At 40.3% G+C, this 20,665-nt stretch overlaps 6 protein-coding genes across 7 annotated transcripts; 3 read left to right on the top strand and 3 right to left on the bottom strand.

Annotated features, from left to right (window-relative positions):
- The first annotated feature begins 190 nt into the window (after positions 1-190).
- On the top strand, positions 191-5,648 carry LOC125477809 (serine/threonine-protein kinase fray2-like). Of its 2 annotated transcripts, XM_048585286.1 has the most exons (20): positions 208-448; positions 578-804; positions 917-1,171; positions 1,475-1,599; positions 1,736-1,780; positions 1,929-2,010; positions 2,298-2,366; positions 2,440-2,610; positions 2,708-2,773; positions 2,891-2,959; positions 3,092-3,186; positions 3,279-3,473; positions 3,901-3,950; positions 4,060-4,127; positions 4,400-4,498; positions 4,577-4,619; positions 4,739-4,788; positions 4,965-5,026; positions 5,104-5,155; positions 5,385-5,648. In XM_048585286.1, exons 2-20 carry the CDS (start codon positions 637-639, stop codon positions 5,421-5,423), a joined length of 1,803 nt encoding a protein of 600 aa, XP_048441243.1. In that variant the 5' UTR covers positions 208-448; positions 578-636; the 3' UTR covers positions 5,424-5,648. The 2 variants fall into 2 exon arrangements, 1 of the variants encoding a protein (XP_048441243.1); XR_007258716.1 differs by lacking the exon at positions 5,385-5,648 and having other exon boundaries at positions 191-448; positions 4,739-4,848; positions 5,104-5,148.
- Positions 5,649-5,819: 171 nt separating this feature from the next.
- Positions 5,820-7,943, bottom strand: LOC125477810 (probable inactive poly [ADP-ribose] polymerase SRO2). Its single transcript, XM_048585287.1, is given in 5 exon segments — positions 5,820-6,380; positions 6,494-6,645; positions 6,764-6,841; positions 6,844-7,007; positions 7,132-7,943. Coding segments are annotated over 5 exon segments (1,002 nt in total). The 5' UTR covers positions 7,620-7,943; the 3' UTR covers positions 5,820-6,260.
- A 3,526-nt stretch (positions 7,944-11,469) lies between these two features.
- On the top strand, positions 11,470-12,328 carry LOC125477707 (vegetative cell wall protein gp1-like). Its single transcript, XM_048585120.1, has 2 exons — positions 11,470-12,261; positions 12,308-12,328. The coding sequence occupies exons 1-2, from the start codon at positions 11,470-11,472 to the stop codon at positions 12,326-12,328; spliced, it is 813 nt and encodes a 270-aa protein (XP_048441077.1).
- Positions 11,602-15,088, top strand: LOC125477579 (proline-rich receptor-like protein kinase PERK12). The gene is given in 9 exon segments (XM_048584819.1): positions 11,602-12,415; positions 12,618-13,049; positions 13,162-13,211; positions 13,213-13,252; positions 13,501-13,571; positions 13,665-13,741; positions 13,846-13,993; positions 14,100-14,261; positions 14,354-15,088. Coding segments are annotated over 9 exon segments (1,329 nt in total). The 5' UTR covers positions 11,602-12,369; the 3' UTR covers positions 14,657-15,088.
- LOC125477578 (transcription factor bHLH90) lies at positions 15,048-17,933 on the bottom strand. Its single transcript, XM_048584818.1, has 8 exons — positions 17,576-17,933; positions 17,298-17,477; positions 17,135-17,222; positions 16,736-16,804; positions 16,170-16,646; positions 15,850-16,083; positions 15,572-15,748; positions 15,048-15,437 (listed from the first exon to the last, which is right to left on the bottom strand). Exons 1-8 carry the CDS (start codon positions 17,680-17,682, stop codon positions 15,345-15,347), a joined length of 1,425 nt encoding a protein of 474 aa, XP_048440775.1. The 5' UTR covers positions 17,683-17,933; the 3' UTR covers positions 15,048-15,344.
- Positions 17,934-19,699: 1,766 nt separating this feature from the next.
- On the bottom strand, positions 19,700-20,364 carry LOC125477706. The gene is made up of 2 exons (XM_048585119.1): positions 20,361-20,364; positions 19,700-20,229 (listed from the first exon to the last, which is right to left on the bottom strand). Exons 1-2 carry the CDS (start codon positions 20,362-20,364, stop codon positions 19,700-19,702), a joined length of 534 nt encoding a protein of 177 aa, XP_048441076.1.
- Positions 20,365-20,665: the final 301 nt, after the last annotated feature.

Here is a 20,665-nt window from a genome sequence, read left to right as displayed (position 1 = left end):
GTGAGCTTTAGTATATATAGAAAGCAAAAGGGGCAAAGTTGAAATAAAAGAAGAATGGGCGAGGACAAAATGGGAAGTCCACTGGTCATCCACAGTGACCAACCCTTACGGGTTTTAGTATATATGATATGTCGTAATCTACAAATCTGAAAAAGGAAAAAACCCTCCACTGGTAGTCTCTCTGACTCTGATTGATTTGAATATAAAATATCCTTCAGAAATATCTTTTGATTGCACCAAAGCAAGGTGAGTCACGGAAAGGGCGAGTGAGGGCTTTGAGGAGGAAGCACAAAGGGACAAACCCTCACGGAGTTTCGAGTTTATTGGCGGATTCGTCGAAACAAGTCATTGGATTCATCTCTCTGCATATTTTAATCCCCGCCCATTTCTCCTTCTTCTTCGTCTTCCTCCTCTGTCACCTTGTTGCAGCCTTCCAGGGCTTCCTGCTGTAATCTTCTACTTCTGCATTTTTTTCCACCATTTTAATCACTGAGTTTGCTTTATTATTGGGTTTAATTTGCAAATTAATTAGCTTTATCTTATATTTTTTTTATCTGTGTGATTTTTAATTTTGTAGGGAGCAAAAGCAGGAGGGGTTTTGATTGTTGATGACGTACTACTACAGTTAAAAAAGCCATGGAATTTTTACCCAAAAAGGACTTTCCGGTGAACCCAAAAGACTACAAACTGTACGAAGAAGTTGGTCAGGGCGTGAGCGCCACCGTCTACAGAGCTCTCTGCATTCCACTTAATCAAACCGTCGCTATCAAAGTCCTCGACCTTGAGAAATGCGGGAACGACTTGGTATTTTTCATTCCCCACTCCCTCTTCAACTTCCCTTTCCATTTTTTGGTTTTTATCTTGCACACTTCCCCCAGTTTTGTTGTAAATTGCAATTTTCACCCTGCATCCACAGGACGCTATTCGGAGAGAAGTGCAGACCATGATCCTGCTTGACCATCCGAATCTGCTCAAGGCTCACTGCTCTTTCACTGCCGGCAGTAGCCTCTGGATCGTCACGCCTTACATGGCCTCTGGATCGTGTCTTCACATCATGAAATCTGCCCACCCTGATGGTTTTGAGCAGCCCGTTATCGCGACTTTGTTGTATGCGGTTCTCAAAGCCCTTGCTTATCTGCATTGCCATGGACACATTCATAGAGATGTTAAGGTATGTTAATAGCACTCAGCCTTGTATTTGTGTTATGAACTTATGGTGTTTTTTGGACTCTCCGTTTGGATTTAGCTTACTACTATTTGCATATCGGGGCAAAATGTTAAATACAAGTGTTGCTATATGCACATTTATGGCTAGCCATGAGTGGTTGTATTGGCACATAGTAGTTTACTAGATTTGATCATCCATATGTTTGATTGCATTTACTACAAGTCCATGTATGTATGTATATTTTCTCTACAAAGCCAACTTGACCAAATGTGTCTTATTAAAGCTTTTTAACCCTATTATTTACAGGCTGGTAATATACTGGTTGATACAAAAGGTGCAGTTAAGTTAGCAGACTTTGGAGTTTCAGCGAGCTTGTTCGACACTGGCCACAGACAACATGCAAGAAAAACGTTTGTTGGAACTCCTTGCTGGTGATGGCCTGGACCTTCTCTGTCTACATATCGTCTATCGACTATTGGGAACTATTTCAAAAATATATAATGTTCGAGTTGGTCTTCGAACTCCTTGCATTTCATATTTAACAGTGTGACCCCCTTTTTTTCACAGGATGGCTCCGGAAGTTATGCAGCAATTGCATGGATATGACTTTAAGTGAGTGGATGATTTGTTTACAGTTGGTCATGGAAGAATACTTATTGATGTGTATATTTGATAATCTTGAATTTCATTTCTTTAAGCTTTCTCTAACTTTAACTTGTCGTTCAAATCCTCGTGGGGTCTGTTATTCGTATCCAAACAGAGCAGACATCTGGTCTTTTGGGATAACAGCACTGGAACTTGCTCATGGTCATGCTCCATTTTCCAAGTACCCACCAATGAAGGTAAATCTCATTACTCTTCGTAGTTAGATTGCATGGGACATGGAGCTATTGAATTTTTCGTAAAATTAAAATCAAACATTACAAAATTCTTACCGAGATTGCATTGTGTGCATGCACATTTATTAAACACCTGTTTGTGTTATTTTTATTTATGGTAATTGACATGGTCATGGTTATATTATTTATTCACGAAACATAGCTCAAAATAGTGCCTTTCTTTTCTTGAGGAAATCATTGTTTTTATTAACTTTTGGTATGTGGTATCCCTATTATTATTGCCTTTGTAGGTTTTGTTAATGACCTTACAGAATGCTCCTCCTGGCCTTGACTATGAGAGGGACAAGAAATTTTCAAAGGTGTGACTCCAGTAATAATCTTTATATGGTCACTATTTTTACAACCTGCTCTGAAATCAATTTTCACCTGTAGTCATTTAAAGAGATAGTTGCTGCCTGCTTAGTTAAGGATCCAAAGAAGCGTCCTACTGCAGAAAAGCTCTTGAATCACCGTTTCTTCAAACATGTGCATTCAAAGGAGCTTATAGCGGAGTCAATTCTTAATGGTCTTTCTCCCCTTGGAGATCGTTTTAGAATGTTGAAGGTTGGCATTCCATTTCAGACTTGTATGGCTTTCATAAAGTTCTACTATTCTGTAGTTTTTCTATATTGCATGTTTTGATGTGCCTTCTTTTTATCAGGAAAAAGAGGCTGAGTTCTTTGCACAAAGTGAGTCTTTTTATGGTGACAAAGACCATTTATCACAGGTAATGACTAATATTAATTTGTAACAGTTCTTTTACAAAAGTTCACAATGTTATGTATATATTTTGTTTCTTTTAAATTCAAATTTTATATATGATTTAAAAATTTCTTTATTCCAGCAAGAGTATATACGAGGCATCAGTGCATGGAATTTTGATGTAGATGATTTGAAAAGACAGGCTGCTATTGTGAGTAGGTCATTTCTAATATGTATATGTCTTTCTTTTTACTTTGCGGAACGGTCTGCAAGAGGCTAAGAGTTTTTTATTGCATAACTTAAGGTGATTCATACTCAGATGAATACTATTTTCTGTGTTTAGATTCAAGATGATGATGGCATCACCATTGCTGAAAACCAAGACTGGAGCTGCAAACAGAATGGTGGATTTGGTAAATCAGCTGGTCTGACAGAAAGGTGTGTGGGGGGAAAGGCAAACGTAAATTGTTTAATTCTGCACAATCTATAATGTCTTAGGAAGTATTAATACTGTGCTAAGTTGTATGCAGAGATCCCATTAATGCACATGTGGATAGTTTCAATTATAGTAGAAAAGATTCTGGCCTTGGGGAAATTGAAGAAATTGCTGATTTATCACCATCAGTGCAAGGAAAAAAGAGTGGCTATTTTGGTGTTGATTTGGAAAGAATAGTACCTTCCTCAAAAACCGATCATTCCCCTTCTGTCAGTGGTGATGAGGGCAGGCAAGTTCAGAACTCTGATTACTTTTAATATTTTTCTTGTTTCAAAGCAACCATAATTTTTCCACTTAGCGATACTTCCACTGCTTGGTTGTGTTTATGAAGCCTTTGCTTGATTACTTCTTCATGCACCTCAAGTGAATGTAACTTGTTTCAGATACATCTCAAGTCAATGTAACTTGTATCAAATGCTTGTACACGTAGGTTGGAAACATCACATGCTAAACTTCCTTCCCCCACCCACCCCCACCCCCACACCCCCCCCCCCCCAATATGGACGTTTGTTTCGTGCATTCATCATGTTGACTAGTTTAATGATTTGCATTTTGATTACCCTTTTTGTTTTACTATGATATTGGAGAAAACTAATTCAGTATCTGGATTTTGTTAACCGAGGGATTCCTCAAATCTACTTGTTGATCTTGAGCAGTGATCACTTAGAACGTCATCAGAAGAGAGATGGTAGTTGTTCTTCATATGGTATTTATATTTCTCTATCTATATCATCGGTTCACATCCTTATTGAAATTGAATGTTTCTTTGTCATAACATAAGAAAAATTCTTATCAATTTTATCTGGGGTTAACAGAGACCGCATCAGATGACCAAGGGTTGCAGGGGCGATTCAATAGCACGGTCCCATATTCCAGTCCTAAGGTGTGCTGGCCTATAACATTTAGTGTAATAAGTTATCATGGAACATGAGTTATCTTTTAACAATCTACATGCAGATGATTAGGAAAAACTGATGTTTTACTATGCATATGAAAACTTTTAACTTGCTTTCTATAAGTGTTTCTCAGTGTAAACCTTAAAACAATCATCTTCTCTTCCTCTAAATTTTAAATTGATTGAATAATTGTTTGTTTTTGGGATATTTATGAAGCACTGGCACTTATGTCGTAATTCTTATTGATGTTTCCCTTCAGGACACTCCAAACGGCTTTATAATCTCTTCTGTAATTGGTACATCTGCTTCCATTATTCCTGCGCTCCATTATATTTTGCAGAAAAACGCCATGCAAAAGGTGCACATTGAAACCTTTTCTTTCACATACTTGAGAAATTATGTTTTGGTATTCTTACTATTATTGTAATTCTAACAGGAAGAAACAATGAGATTGATTGAAATTGTAGATCAAATCACTGGTGAGTGGTGATTCTCCTGTCATTTATCAGTAGTATTTTGAGATTTTTTATTTGTTTTTAAAATTGACTTTCTTGTATTTTATACGTTAATGTATTTTCTTTAATTTTCTCAATGACAGGAAATCATACAGAGATCACAGAGGCAGTAACCAGTATCAAGAACTTGCAGGTATTGGATCTTTATGTGGCTTCTGAACCTGTGCATTATAGCTGACTGGTTAAAAACCCGGTACAGTGGTTTTCAAACTTCAGTTCGATACACAAATCAAATGAGGTCTAGTCTGCAGTTTGTATACACCAGAGTCCAGACGTACTTATATTGATTATCTTGTTGTACTGTTGCAGATGTGTACGGCTTCTGCAAGAGAGAGAGTCTTAGAATCCCATGTGATTGGTATTCAACAAAGGTGCGCGAGATTTCTTCTATTATTTCCAAGAAGCATGCTCCATTCAATAATCTAATCTTGTTTGATAATCTTATCAGAATTGACAAACTTGTCGAAGAGTTGCAGATACAGAAAACAAGGAATGTCAAGGTTTGTACCCATTACCGGACTTCCCCTGGTTGTTTACGCGCGCCTTCTATTAATATGCTTTTCCTATACGGATGCCTGAATAGCAAATTTGAATTGGAGATAGGATGTAATAATGTATTTAGGTTGTTAGTTTTGGAAAAAAAACGTGTTTCGATAATAACAGCGTGCGAAGATGTTTAAAACCCTAATCATTGTTTATATTGATCTTAGTTTTGTTTCTTTTACACAGCTGGAGAGGCGATTAAGTGCTTTGGGTGATAAGAAGTAGGAGTTGTCGGGCCTTCTTTCCATATTCAAGAGGATTTACATTTGTTCTTGTTAGGAAAACAAAACTTCACGTTGTATATCGGCGAGGGCATACGTCATTGTAATTATAAGAACTCATTTGTAAACTAATCTTTGGTTCTACCTTAACCCGTTCGGCTTGTTTGAACAGTCAATAAATCTGGCCTTCTACTATGGAAATGAGATAAGTTATACAATTACACATCAACTTTTTTAACTTTTTCAAATTTTGTACAATCTGGCCTTGTAAAAAAGAGTACAACCACCACCCTTATCTCACTAAGTAGCGTCAGCGGTATGAATCATAGAACGTCATTGTGCTCGATTTTATCTTCATTTTTTACTTCAATTCTTAATTGGTTTTTGCTGTCTACCCTCATCTCCTCTTTCTTCATGTAAAGGCAACCAATTTCTCATTTTATTTTTTTTATGCTTGCTGATCAAGCAATTGATTAATATTCTCAGCCGGCCAAGGGCGACGAAAGTCAAACACAATAAAGGGCCGCTATAATTCAAAGTCGGTCACAACTTGCTACGCTCTTCACGTATCTGCCAATTCAAAGTCGGTCACTGCTACACATGAAGAAACAACCAGAAACCACCAATTTTGAGAACCAATCTGTATATTTTGATTTTGATTTTTCGTTACAGGGCAGAGTTTGATGCAATGAAGAAGGAAACCGGCTTGAATTTTGCTAATATTCGACATTTGGAAAAACAAAAAACCTGTGGTGACTTGTCTGTCTAAATCATCTCTAAATCTGTGTATCCAAAAAGTAAAGCCCTAAGGGTTGTTCAACAAAAAACTACACCAACAACGTCATGCATTTGCCCCGGCATCAGTCTGCCTCTTGACAGATTTGATCACTCCAATCAACAGCCTGTCACCGGCAATCTGCCTCACTCTCTGTATCAGCTGCGGGCGTGTTATCTTCTTCGCCTGTAAATCCATCGAACACACATAAGCACAATGAATAACCAGAGAGTTCGAAATTAGGCGTCGCCATTCATGAAAATTAAACATGCTAAATAGAAAATTCCATAAAAACTTACTCTGAATTCGTTGTGACAAACAACGAGCAACTGCATTTTCGTTGGAGGCAAGAACTTTGAGAGAATGGACAGCAGAGCAGGGAAGCTCATCCATGGAGACGTGGGGGGTGGTCTCAAAGCACTCCGCTGCATTGTTGGAACACCTGAAACAACTGAACATACGAAACCAGAGTCAAATCTCATTTCGAAAACCCGAAATCTCCATCGAACAAATCAAAAGAAATAACAGAAACCAAATCACCAATTCGACTTTCGAATTGCGCTACTAACCATTTGGGAGAGTACTAGGAGCTTTGAAGCTGATCAAATAGCAAGGGTATATGTGAGAGTTCATGATAGCACTCCAACAACATATCTTCTTGGATTGACCAAATTGTCCACTCCAGTGTCCACCTCCTTGGAGCTTGGTTGTGATTGCTTCGACCCCGGCGCCACCGGTTCCGCCTTCCCCAATATCACACGGCACAGCAACATGTGCTTCAGCCCACTTTCATCAACAACCGAGGACAATGCCCTACCCAAACGCTCAATACAACCCATCAATTCTTCGATAAAAATGAAACGCTTCGATTTCAAAGATATCAAATTTCTCAAAGATCAAACACAAACAAGAAATGGGTACAAATAAAAAAACTCACCCATCACATGTAAATTCGGCAGGAATCATATGAACACCGACACCGTACGACACTTCATTTGGAGCAGGCTCCCTGCACCGACTGAAGCCATGGACCAAAACATCACAAAGCTCCTCCTTCGATCCGCCGTACCAACCGTACTTAACGTTGGCGTTCCCGCCGCATTTCCGAGCCACCGCCCGAGTGAAAATCTTAAACGACTCGAACCTCGCCCTCCTCGTCGGATCGGAGCTGAAGTTCTTGTGCACCGCCACAATATTCGTGTCCCTCCCGGCCAAACCCATGCCCAAAACAAAGCTCTTCCTGATGATCTCGTGCTCGAAACTCTCGTCGTCCACCCGGACCATCCCGCTCCGGGTGAAAACCCCAAACCGACCCGAAACTGCGTTGTTCGAATCGCCCCCATCAGACCCAGAATCCAGAATTTCTTCGTCATTATCAATAGTCATCGAGATTTGGTCTTCGAATTCAAACTCATCGGTCGACATCGCTGCTAAACTTACGAATTAAGCGACCGGATCGGCGAGAAATTGAAAGAAAAATAACTACAAATAACTCTGTATACAAAATTTTTTTTAAAAAAAATCCAGAAGCAAGAAACGGTTCAAAATCTGAGAATCCGGGACCAAATGGATCAGGAAAGGTTTTATTTATCGGAGGCACTTCGGAGATTCGTGGCGGTTTAGAGTTTTAATTTACGGCGGAGTCGCTGTACGTAACTAGTCTCAGGCGGTGGGAACCTTTCGTGGCCTCTAGAAAATAGGATTTTGAATTGTATGGATTGTCTAATTTGCACAGCGGCAAATTAGATATGGCGCCCGAGAAGGGACCGTTTTGTGGACCGTTGATAGGGATATTTTAGGTATCTGCGGGTTTGGTGGGAGGGTGGTTTGGTAATTTCGGGAATTTAATGCCGGTCATGCGGGACGTGGGTTGTTTTTCATCCGTTTACTTTCGAAGCAAGTTTTCCTTCTCAGATTTGGATTTGGTTTCCAATTTGCATGAGGAAATATTTAATAAAATTTAAATAAGAGTTTATAAATAAAATTTGGATTGGACCTTGAGTGGGTCCATAGTCCAATTGGGACGTGGGCTATAGAGAATTGTTCGTTTTTGTCGCACGTGGGGTACCCAAAACATAATAGTGTGTTGTTTTGGTTACGTGACATGTCATCATCTTTTCTTCAGTCCCAAGCAACAGAGGTTTCAAAGTATATGGTATTTTGTGCTATTTCAGGGAAAATAACTCCCTGAATAAATTGAATTTAAAATTCTTGTTGGTTTAAAAATCACTTAAGAAGTGTAGTGTGCTTGAGGCCATGCTGATAATCGTAGTAAGAAACACGTAAAGTATCAAATTATGAAGAAAATTACTTATTAATGGGTAATGTTGAATGTAGATTCTAAGAGATTTTCAATCTTCAAATTAGTGTTTGAGTGTTATGATGTGATGCACATTTAGATTGCTAAAGACAATCTCTCCCAAATTTGCCCATTGTTCTACAAGTTTTCTTTGGCAATATGGTGCTGGTTTTTATTTTGGCAATGTAACTTCGATTCGTAAGAACAAATATTACATTTTAGTGACGTGAGTTTTTTGGTTTCTCTATGCTATTTTTGTCAAGTTTATTTTATCTTTTTTAAGTTGTTGCTTTTGCAATCCCTTTAATACTTATCATTGATGTTGCTATGCACATTCTTAAATTCTTACTATACTCTTGATTTGATAATTGGTGTTTTTGAGACACGTAAGAGCAACTCCAGCGTGGGAACCCTCCCTCTAGGCTATTCACTATTCAATCCACCTAGTGAACAGTAACTGCCTTTTGCATCTCCATCGTTGCACTTGAATAGCCTTAGTAATAGGCAATAAAATAATAGTATTTTATTTATTTATAAAATAATAGTATTTTTTTTCACAAAACTTGTCTTAACCGTTGCATCTCCATCGTTGATTTCATTTGTTGCTGCTGCTTTTGTCTCTACCGAAGCGGGTCGACGGAACCCTTTTGTCCTCCCTCACCGGCTTCCTCTGCCAAGCATGCATCAAATCTCACCCCAATTCCTCCCACCCTCTGCAATGCCGAGCCTTGGAGCTCTGCTTCAGTGTTGCTCTGGAGCGGTTGCCCACTGCCCAAAACATGAGTCCCGGTATGGAGCCCCCCATCTCTAATGCTATCATGGCTGCCTTGAAGCGAGCTCAGGCTCACCAGCACTGCGGCTGCCCCGAACAGCAGCAACAACCTCTGTGGCCCTCAAAAAGCGTGGAGACGTCGTCCTGATGTCAACCCACGTCAGATTGCCTTCGGGCGCTCGGGCCGGCACAAATCGACGCACCTGGCGCTCGAGCCTACTAGAGCTCCCTCGCCAGCCAACACTGGACTTCCTCCCTCGGGCAATCCAACCCTGTTCCGGAGCCCGTCCCTCGAGCAGGAGCTCCCGCTGGAGCTGCTCTAATAAGATACCCATTTGGGATCCTATAATTCGTGGATATTACCATTCACAAGTACAATTTTTGTAGCAAATGGGTGGTGCTGTATACACCAAATTCGTACAACAAATTATGTGACATATTTTACATCATAAATTCTTTTATTGCAATTATTAGTCGAATTTTAACTAGAATTAAAGTACAGATTAAGTTGGGTTACCTAGTATTACGCATGTGGTCCAATATCTTAGTGGATAGGGTGTTGGTTTTCTACACATGCGCCCAGGTTCGAAACTTCTCTCTTTCTTAAATTATTATAATAGTTTCAAACCCTCCCATCTCTTCATCCCTCCTCCCTTTAATGATAATAAAAAAAAATTCTATTAGTAGGGAGACATTATCTTTCCTCTTTTAGCGAAAAGGCGAAGAAAAAAACACGATCTTTCCTCAAAAAAATCGATGAGCATTATTTATGCTTATTTTAGCTATACTTTCTGAAACTCGATTTTGATCTCACTTTACTCTTGTAACTAAAAAATCATCATTTTATTCCCTAAAACTCAAAATCCATTCCACTTTAACTAGTGGACTCTCTCTCTTTCTTACTAAAACTCAAAAATGACTTCCTGGAACATTTATGGGAACCATAACCCAATAAGACTAGCTATGCCACATGTGTAAGTGGATTTGATTATAAATCTCTACTATGCGTTAACATTCAACTTTTAAGAGAAAATATTAAGTTTAAAAGAAGAAACTAAAATTTTGGAATTTTTGGATGGATGTGCTTGAGTTGCAGAGATGAAAGAAATAAAAAAAATAAAAATTGATTAGCATGGTGCACCCAAACGAAACTTACCTAATGAAATCAACATAATTAAGGCGATGTGGAGCGAATTTTTAGTTTTATAGAGTCAGAAGTTGACTTTTGAGTTTTATGAGGCAAAATGGGGTTTCCCGGGGTGAGGCAAATTGGAGTAGATTTTAAGCTTTAGGGAATAAAATGACGACTTTTGAGTTAGAGGAAGAAAAATGAGATTGAAATCGAGTTTGAGTTAGAGGAACAAACACATTCACCACGACGCCGATTCCGATCCTGCTCGACCCGACCGGCACGACTTGGCGTGACACAAAAGCATTACCCACCATCCCGTTTAGGTTGGACGGTAACCCGACATACAAGGAGGAGCAGCACCTCAGAAATAAGAGAGAGCGACAGTTGGGGTTTAACCAACCCAAAAAAACCACAAAATACACACATACAAAAAACACCTTAATAAGAAAAACCAAGAGAGAAATTTTCGGGATTGTTTTTTTTACCTTTTTCAAATCATTTTTCTTTATTTTTAATTTGGTTGTTTTTGGTGGCATTAGGTGGTGGTGTGGGTGGTGTTGAATGCTTTTCAGTTCTCTCACAACCACCCTCTCGATCTGTATCCATCTCTGTATAATCTCTCTAATTCCGCTCTCTCTCTCTCGGAACGCAAACACAATTAATTTGTTTGAACTAGAGAGATAGGTTTTTGTTTAATCGTACGTACGTGCATGGTTGCTTGCATGCAGACGCAGTTGAGGCCATTGTACGTACGTGAAGTTGTACGTAGCTGCTACCGCATCCATGCAAACCTATCCAACGTAAAATTTGCATTATTGCATGTACAGGTTCTTGTTGCTTTTTTCGTTTTTTGCGAGCTTGAAACCTTTGCCGCATTACATAGGATTATTGGGTTTATTATTATTATTATTATTTGTTTAGGCCTTTTTTTCCTCTGGTAAATATTGGATTTAATGAAAGGTTTAGTTAATTAATCTTGTGCTAAACTAATTATTACAGGGGAAACTGGGAAGGAGGAAACCTTGATAGAAAGAAAAAGGGAGAGAGGTTACGAATTAAAGGAAGGAGAATTATGTCGGAATCAAATGAGCATGAATCTCACCCTCCTGACCCACATTCACCACCTCATCATGACTCACCAATCGCGGCAACGTTAAGTGACAGCAAGATCACAGCGCAGCCCCACGATAGTACCGAGGACAGCAAATCAACACCGTCTACGCCTTCCCCACCTCCGCCATCACAAGCGCCCCCTCCGAAATCAGAGTCTCCGCCTCCAAAATCAGACTCACCTGCCCCAAAGTCTTCACCATCCCCCAAACCTTCACCACCACCACCATCTCCGCCGCCATCATCACCTCCACCATCGTCACCACCTCCGTCTTCACCACCACCATCATCATCGCCACCAAAGTCACCTCCTCCTCCTCGCTCACCACCACCTTCACCCTCAAAAGACAAGGGATCGCCATCTGGATCATCGTCGCCTTCTCCTCCAGCTTCTCCACCGCCACCTAGCGGTTCTTCCGATGAGAATGCTCCTCAACCATCATCCTCTGGCGGCAGTTCATCATCTAAATCACCACCAACTGATTCATCACAAGGCGGAGGCTCCTCTCAATCCTCACCTAGTGACTCTCAGTCGCCTCCAGCCTCTCCACCTCCAGGTACACCTTCAACCAACCCTACCACCCCATCTCCTCCTACAGTGCCTAGCCCTCCAGCGGTTCCAGGTTCAGGAACTACAACTCAGCCTCTCCCTCGCCCTGCTAATTCCGCCCCCACCCTCTCCCCTCCCTCAACCAGAAGTCGGTCTGCAGCTTCAGACGACTCAGGGGGTAGTAGTAGTAGGCATACAGGCACTGTCATTGGCTTGACGTTAGCTGGAGTTTTCCTCATTGCCTTGGTAGCCCTCATTGTTGTGTTTGTAAGGAAGAGAAAGAAGCAGGCCCAACCATACCCCCCAAATTACATGCCTCCCACCCCTGGTCCCCCCGGCACTAACTTATCAACTCCAGGTAAAGATTGTCCGTTAATTGTGTACATTGTTGACTCATTTATACACCCTATTCTGTAATGACATTGTAAAGATAATATTATTTTGAAGTGGCTAATGCCGCACTAGTTATACTCAGTTTTTCTTCTAGTGGTGGTCTAACATAGGATAATATAAAGTGTACGTAGAATGAGCTCAATAATTGTGCTTCGTATGTGATGCAGGTGCATATTATCATGCGCAGCAACAGAGTTCTGCAGCTTCTGGTCCAACAGAAAGCTTCTATTCGAGTGGACAGCCCGGACCTTCCCCGCAGAGTTCTGGAGATTCCGGTCTCATTGCTGCTAACAAGGTTCATTTCACCTACGAAGAGCTGATGGAGATAACGAATGGATTTTCACGTCAAAACGTTCTCGGTGAGGGTGGTTTCGGATGTGTGTACATGGGCTGGATGCCGGACGGAAGAGTTGTGGCAGTCAAGCAGCTCAAGGCTGGTAGCGGACAGGGAGAGAAGGAATTTAGGGCTGAAGTTGAGATTATTAGTCGCGTGCATCATCGTTACTTGCTCTCTCTGGTGGGATACTGCATCTCTGAACAGCAAAGATTGCTTATCTATGAATTTGTTCCCAATAAAACTCTTGAGCACCATTTGCATGGTAGGTGATCCAGTCTAATTAACCTCATCTTTTGATGTTATTAGTTTTATTTCTCCTATATTCAGCTACTTGTTATGGTACTTCAAAATGTTGATTTGTTATCTAATTTCAGGTGCCGGAATGCCGGTGTTGGAATGGACCAAGAGACTCAAGATTGCTTTGGGGTCTGCAAAAGGCTTGGCATATTTACACGAAGACTGTACGTACCTATATGCATCTTTGTGACTTTGTGTTATTAGATCCGATAATAGTCACTGACATTAGCGATACATAATGGAGTGGGTAAAAGACGTATCAGTGGCTAATAACGCTATTAGCCACAGGTATGCATCTTTTACGCGCCTCATTAGCCGCTTGTAGGCCTTTTGCCCACTCCCTCAGTGGCCATTGTCAGCGCTTTCTGTCCAAATTATCTCACTTTGTCCATTTTCCTTGTACGATTTGTTTGAAGGCCATCCAAAAATCATTCACAGAGACATTAAATCGGCAAACATTCTGCTGGATGATGCCTTTGAAGCACAGGCATGTCTATACCTGTTCATTTCATGTTGTACTGATTTTGTTTTTATGACAGCGAGCCTCTAGTTTCTAAATCTTGAATTTCTTCAAACACAGGTTGCAGACTTTGGGCTTGCCAAACTTACAAACGACATGAATACTCACGTATCCACTCGGGTCATGGGAACATTCGGGTAAAACAGACCTTGTAAACTCGGGAACTATTGCCTGATGACCGCATTGCTTATCTGTGACACTTAAATCACAACCTTGGAACTTATGTTCGATTTGTTTTCAGGTACATGGCACCTGAGTATGCAAATAGTGGCAAATTGACAGACAGATCAGATGTATATTCGTTCGGAGTTGTGCTTCTAGAGCTTGTAACTGGGCGGAAACCTGTTGATCCAAGTCGACCTTTAGGGGATGAGAGTTTGGTTGAATGGGTATGAACACCTTTCGCTTTGCAAACATGTCAAAATGCAGCTCGTCACTGATTTAGCAATCCACTTTGTTTTCACATTCAATAAATTTCTGTCTAAAATTTCGCAGGCTCGTCCGCTTCTTATTCAAGCCCTTGAAACTGGAGATTTGAGTGAATTAGTAGATCCTCGGCTTGAGAAACATTATGTGGAGGGTGAAATGTTCAGAATGATCGAGGCTGCTGTTGCGTGCGTGCGTCATTCTGCTATAAAACGACCACGAATGGCGCAGGTGAATACTAATAAACAGAACAATGATGACAATTATTTGCGTATTGGACTTATTGTCACCACTACAGACTTACTGGATGATTTATTTTTCAGGTGGTAAGAGCATTGGACTGTGAAGGCGAATTATCTGATCTAACGAACGGAGTGAAAGTTGGGCAGAGTACTGCATATGACTCTGGCCAGTACAATGAAGACATTAATAGATTCAGAAGGATGGCATTAGGAAGCGGAGGCAGCTCAGAGATATCCAGTGCAGATTTCACTTCCAGAGAGGTATCAGGACCCCAAAGTCTATGGACTCGCCAGGATCCTTCAAGTGATGAATCAGATACTCGAGCTTTTACCATGCGTGGTGGTGAGCAGATAATCAGTGGAAATCAAGGCAGACGGTTCTGAATAGAAAGAGTGGCGAAATAATTGTGAATTGATTTCTGAATGTCCACACACTCGTCATCTTGACATTGTTAACTCATGGTACTCCACAGAGAGTTTGAGAGAGAGAGCGAAAGAAACAGGGAGACAGTAGACCACATTCGTTAAATTTATTGACTAAATCTGACATATTAGTGTAAATTAAGCTGCTGCTTGTTTTTTTTCTTCTCCATTTTTCCTTGATGAAGGTCGTTCCCTAGACGCATTACCAGCAGGGAAGAGCTTGTAAAGTTTACTCAAGGTACTTTTTTTAGTCATTACTATGAAGAATCTGTATTGATACTAGAGGTAGAGCAATAAGATTTCAATTAAATGTGCCTAATTTTTGTATTTACACACTTTTGGGATCTCGGAATGTATCAATCATATGAATTTAGCATTGATTAATCGACGATGCAATCATTAGCAGAATATTTTACTGTAATTGTACTTCATTAGACCCAGCAATCTATTTTTAAAAGGTCCTTGAAGAATGAGTTTGCTCATATATGAGGAGATGAAATGGAAAAACCTGTTATGTTGGCCTCCAAAACTTCCATACTTCCGACGATAAATGAAAGAAGAATAATCTTTCATACTTTGACATGGCTAAAGGAGCTGTTTAGATGTTCTTGGATGAAACCTTTGGTATTCTGAAATCAACGATAATCGATCAGATTATCCCTTTATGAACAGTCTGATTTGTCCCCCTTGTTAGCTGGATTAAACTGTCTCTCAATTTCTTTGCCTGAATGTCTTTGTTTGCCTGTGGATGAACACAACAATGCAATGTGTATTTAAGAAAAATGAGCAAAATAAATTGTTCTTACTCACTCGATAAGTCATGATTTCTTATGAAAGGTTCAAATACAGGATGAATTTTCTTTATTGGAATATTACCTCAACCTTGAGAATATTTAGGACATTTCCGTCGAATGTGGTGACGTTGGCATCAACAACTTGAAGTCCTAAGGAATCCATATTCTCCATCAACCTTGCAAACCCGCCTCGGTTATGCTCAGAGAACAGCTTAATCAAGCAATCTCTTTTGCCAATCTGGTTCACTTCCACTTGCACCTAAGAAAAAGCAGGACATAAATGAACTGAAACGTATCTAGTGTGTAAGTTGGATGTGAAAGCTCAAGTAGGTGCGATGATAAATTAAAAGCTATGCATACAACGGTTGGACTTTTTCGGACAAAACTGGAGGAACTCTTGTTTTGCTCTGCAGAAGTCAAGCAAATTCTGCCTTCTTTTCTCTCGTCCAAGGCCAAAACTTTCATATCCGCTTTGGTCTTGGTGAGGTCCTCCTCTTCGTCAAGTTCCCTGAGCTCATCTTGAAGTTCTTTCTCCTTCTTCTGCAACTCTTCTATATATTCAATAGCATCTCCTATAATAGCAGCTGTATTCATCTACAATAATTCAACGGACGGATGATAAGATCAAAAGATAAATAAAAAGCAAAGAAAAAGTATTTCATAGATAAGAGGGTCTCAACCTTGGTTATTTTCGGGACTAGAGAACGCAGAGCAAAGAGTCCGTCTTTGATCTTCGTCCTCCTATTTCTCTCAGCTATGAGATTCTTGGATCGGTAGTGCCCGCTTTGTTTCCTGTTAACCTTTGCATTATGTTCCTCTTCCACACTGCCACTGCCCGAAGCAAAGCCTGCTGGTTGCTGGATCAAGTTGTCGCCACACTTAGACTTTTTAGAGTGCGAAGACAGCAATGGATGTTGATGACTTGAAGGGTTCGAACCGCTGGATGATCCCTCAGGGCAGGAGGTGGATGGGGAAACTGAGGGGAAAACGTGTGGCCTAGGAATGACGCTTGCAAAACTCAAAGAAGGTAGCACCCTTTGTGGTTCACTAGCATTGAGGCTCACACTGGCATAATCATGTGCAGATATGACTTCTTGTTTTACAGAGACATTAAATGAAGCCGTAAACAACTCTACCATCTTTCGATTTTCCGGAATCTGAAAAGCGCAATGTACGTTATTCAAGTTGGAGAAAATGTATACCGCAGTCTGAATACAATTAGAAAAGACAGGAATTAAAATCGTACATTCTTTGTGGAGAAGAGCTCAATAAGGCCACTAAGCATTGGGATCAATACTCGGGTTCCAGTTGAATCCTGTCAAAAGTAAGATTATTCCATGTTAAGAAGAAGGTCCAACTCCCACCCAGTGTAGGAAAACATCTAATGAGCTGTTTGGTTTCCGGGAAAATTTGGAAACGAAACAGAAAATGAAAAGATCATTTTTCAGTAAACAATTTATAGAGGTACTTTCAGAAGCCCGGAGCTGGGGGTTTTCTCTGTTTTCACTGAAAACAATGCAACTATTTGAATGATTGTGACCAACCTCGAAAACCCATATTTTAAAACACAAAGCCTACGTACTGTTTGGTTGCCGAGAAAAAGTGATGAGAAAAGAAAAAAGTGAGAGACTTGTGGGGTACCCACGTGAGATTGAGAAGGATTTGAAGCCGAGGCATTGGGATGCCCACAGAGCCACCTGGGTTGCATCGATATCACCACCTCCGTATGAATCCTGCGTTTAATCTCTCATAAGCAAAAACACAAACACATAAAACGCAACCCAAAACAAAGAGAGCTAAAAACTTACCCAGAATACAGAGGCATGGAACAAGGAAGCTGAGCAAGCGCCTCACAAGCCTTAGTCCTGATCGAGTGCTTCAGAAACCCATCTCTGCAAACCCGAGTCTCATCGCTCTCTCCTTCTTCCACCTTGACAGTACCGCCGTCGTACCCGCCGCCGCAGCAGCAACCCATCAGCTCAATAAATCTGCAAATTTTCAATAAGCACATAAAAAGTACAAATTCAAACCTTTAACGAAAAGATAAAAAAAAAGATTGGACGTGGGGTTCTGGTGGTAAACTTACCTGGAGGGGTCGTCGCCGAGTTTCCAGACGACACAGTAGTCCCATTGCTTGGCTTCTACGAGGGGTCGAAGCCTTTCCATTGCTCCCTCCAAACCTATCAATCTCATTGATTTTCCTTCTCTCCTTTTTGTGACGGTTTACTGTGACTAATGGGTTGGAGTGGTGAGTCCACGCTAATGAATTTTGGGGTACATGGTACACGACAAGGCTAACAAACTTCTCTCTGCTTTTGGAATGGGGACCCTGGGAGTGAATCGTTTTGATCAGAGGGGCAAATCTGTGACAGTGGCAATCTGTACCACCAGCAGAGAGAGAGAGGAAGGGACAGTTTTGACTGACTAAAGCCAGTGTCCAAAAAACGACCACCGAATGGTTCAAACGATCCCAATGGAATTGAAAGCTACCCTTAACTGGAACAGGTAAAAAAGATACTAAAGTGTTTCTTTCTTGGGTAAGAAGAATCGAAATGGTTAATAAGCAATATCTTTTTAAAGTAAGATAAGACTGCGTATAATAGACGTTTTCATTTGTCATTCGCAAAGCAAAGAGCTTTATTAATTTGAAGTCACCTTTTTAATAAACAAAAAGAGTCTAATCTTGAGTCATGACAGTCGAAATGAATGAGCTTACATCAATTAGATTAATTGGTTGTGTCTGTCCCCTTCACTTAAGTTCGAATTCCCTCAAACGTATTTTGGAACATTGCATTGTCTAAAAATAATACATAAATGCAAAATAGAACTTGGTAAAAATGTCGGGTCTATAGTCATAATTTTTCCAAAACAATCATTTCTTGAGTAAAAAAAATGCAGGCTCATCTCTCATGTATGTGTGGTGAATTGGGTTCGGTACGCGTAGCATTACAATTTTTACACTTTCCTTTCTCCCGTGCACTCAGCTTTCTTTTTAAACCTTGATTGAATAAAGCATAGAAAATTTAACAGACAAAAATAAAAATAAAGATAGAGTGCATAATGAAAAAACGAAAGCGTGAAAATCACTAAAATTTATGTAAGAAGCGTGGTAATGCAATATTTTGAGGTGGAAATATTGAAAGAAACCCAAATGTAATTGTGGTGGAGGATAAAAACAAAATTTTGGAAAAAAAAATATTAGCTAGAAGGTACATATCACAGTATACGTTGTCTGTCTTTCGCCGGACGGTTACAATTCTCTGATAATTCCTCAACAGTACTGTTTGAGGCAGTTGTGTACAGATGAAGCCAGTGATATAATTGGGCCTCTTACTGGGCCTGGGTTTAAGGCCCAGATACATGATGACAGCCTACTTGCTGTCTTATACATACACATAACTTCAGCCTAAGCCCAAGTTCCATGAAAGATTGGGTATATTTGCAGTGAATGTTCAAGGCTTTTGAGAAAAAATGATCATTGAGATATGTATAATTTCTTACTTTAGTCTATGATAATGAAAATCGATAGGAATTATCTTTGAATTTGTCCATCGTAAATCATTTTGATTATTTCGTAAAAAATCTTCTTATGAACTGTTGTTGCTTGTTTGTGAATTTGTCGTCAATATAATTGATCGGGGCATGGACAGTGGTTGGTTCCATTTTGTTTGGGCGGAAATCTGAAAATGGAGAAAGACTTACCTACAATTTTCGGGATGCAAACTATGGCATTATAAATTAGTAACAAGATGCCGCGTGTTTAAATTTTTCATATGACATTGAATGGTTGGTTAGAGACACTTACCTTCTTGTCCCTGTTTTAAACCACTTTTTCACTTTAGAATAAGCCCGTTGCATTTTTTTTAGTATAACAGTCACGTGATATTACTAATACATGTAACGATCAGGGTTTTCCACTTTCATTTTTACGAGAGAAGTTATTTTCTTTTTTATCTATGCAAAGAGTGTCGATCATTGATCAAGGTTTTGGCCTTCTGTGATTGAAGATCATGCCATGCCATAAATTTGTACACTAGTCCATAATATGCCACAAACGTTTTAACATTACCTATATTAGCACTTGAAGTTTCAGAGTTGGAAACAAATTAAATATAAAAGAAAAAAAATAACACGAACATAGAAAACAGGAAGATTAATTTAGAAAGGAAAGCCAATCCAGCTACAACAAGTTACTAATCTGATCATCATTTCATCCACTGGCTCTGGGATCTCCCATTCCAACGTGATGCTCGCCGTCGCCGCCAGGATGCTGGTTCATTTCACCCTTCAGGTGATGATCCATTTCACCATTTCCGTTATGATGTGGTTTATTGTGATGATGATTCATGTATCCTCTGCCCTCTCCTCTGCTGCTGCTATTCCCATTCGGGTTTTTCCTATCGAATCCGAATTCGACGTCTGCTACTTTCGGGCCTGCTCGAAAGCTTGGAGCCCTGCCAAACTCCATGTGATGATCTCCACCACCGCCATCAGCACGGCCAGCTTCTTTCTTGGGACGAAAGTTATGCTGCGGTTGCCTATGGGGTCTCGAGCTGTTGAGGCGGCGGTTGCAGAGCCTTCCTAGAAAGCAAGCGATGGCGGAGATGACGATTATAACGGCCAGCACGATGAAAACAGTCCCGAATGAGCCGTTTGAATGGTGGGAAGATGAAGGCTGCTTGTTGACATTGTTAGGGTAAACAAGAACAGGGCCAACAGGCTGCTGCTGCTGCTGCTGGGCTGCAAGGAGGACATGATGATGGTATGGATAGGATAATACAGAGGATATGGGATTTAGGGATTCATTAGTGTTAAAGTCTCGGCAGGTCTTTGTTCTTTGAGTGCAGACAAAGGGAGAGAATTGGGTTTACCCATGGATCAAGCAATGAACATTAATATGATTGCATGTGAGATTGGGCCATGCGAATATTAATATTAAAATCAACATAATATGAGAGCGTGTCAGCGTGTCAGCCTACTATACATGGACACGATGGTATTATCTCGTATTCCCGTGTTATGTTGTGTCGTATTCTCTCGGGATCATACAACAATTCTTCTTGTTAATTTAACGTATTTTCGTATCGTACTATATCTTCTGTCCATGTTCATGCATTATAGCCAACGGTGTGATGAGTTTTATGCGGCTAAATAACGTTACTTTAACACCGGGATT

Source organism: the organism of the source record quoted next, unplaced genomic scaffold (genome assembly GCF_019419815.1).
Source record: "Pyrus x bretschneideri cultivar Hongxiangsu unplaced genomic scaffold, Pyrus_bretschneideri_v1 Contig22, whole genome shotgun sequence".
In the NCBI taxonomy this organism is placed as follows: Eukaryota; Viridiplantae; Streptophyta; class Magnoliopsida; order Rosales; family Rosaceae; genus Pyrus; species Pyrus x bretschneideri.
Note: the sequence above shows the minus strand (reverse complement) of the source record. Positions and strands in the feature narration are given on the sequence as shown.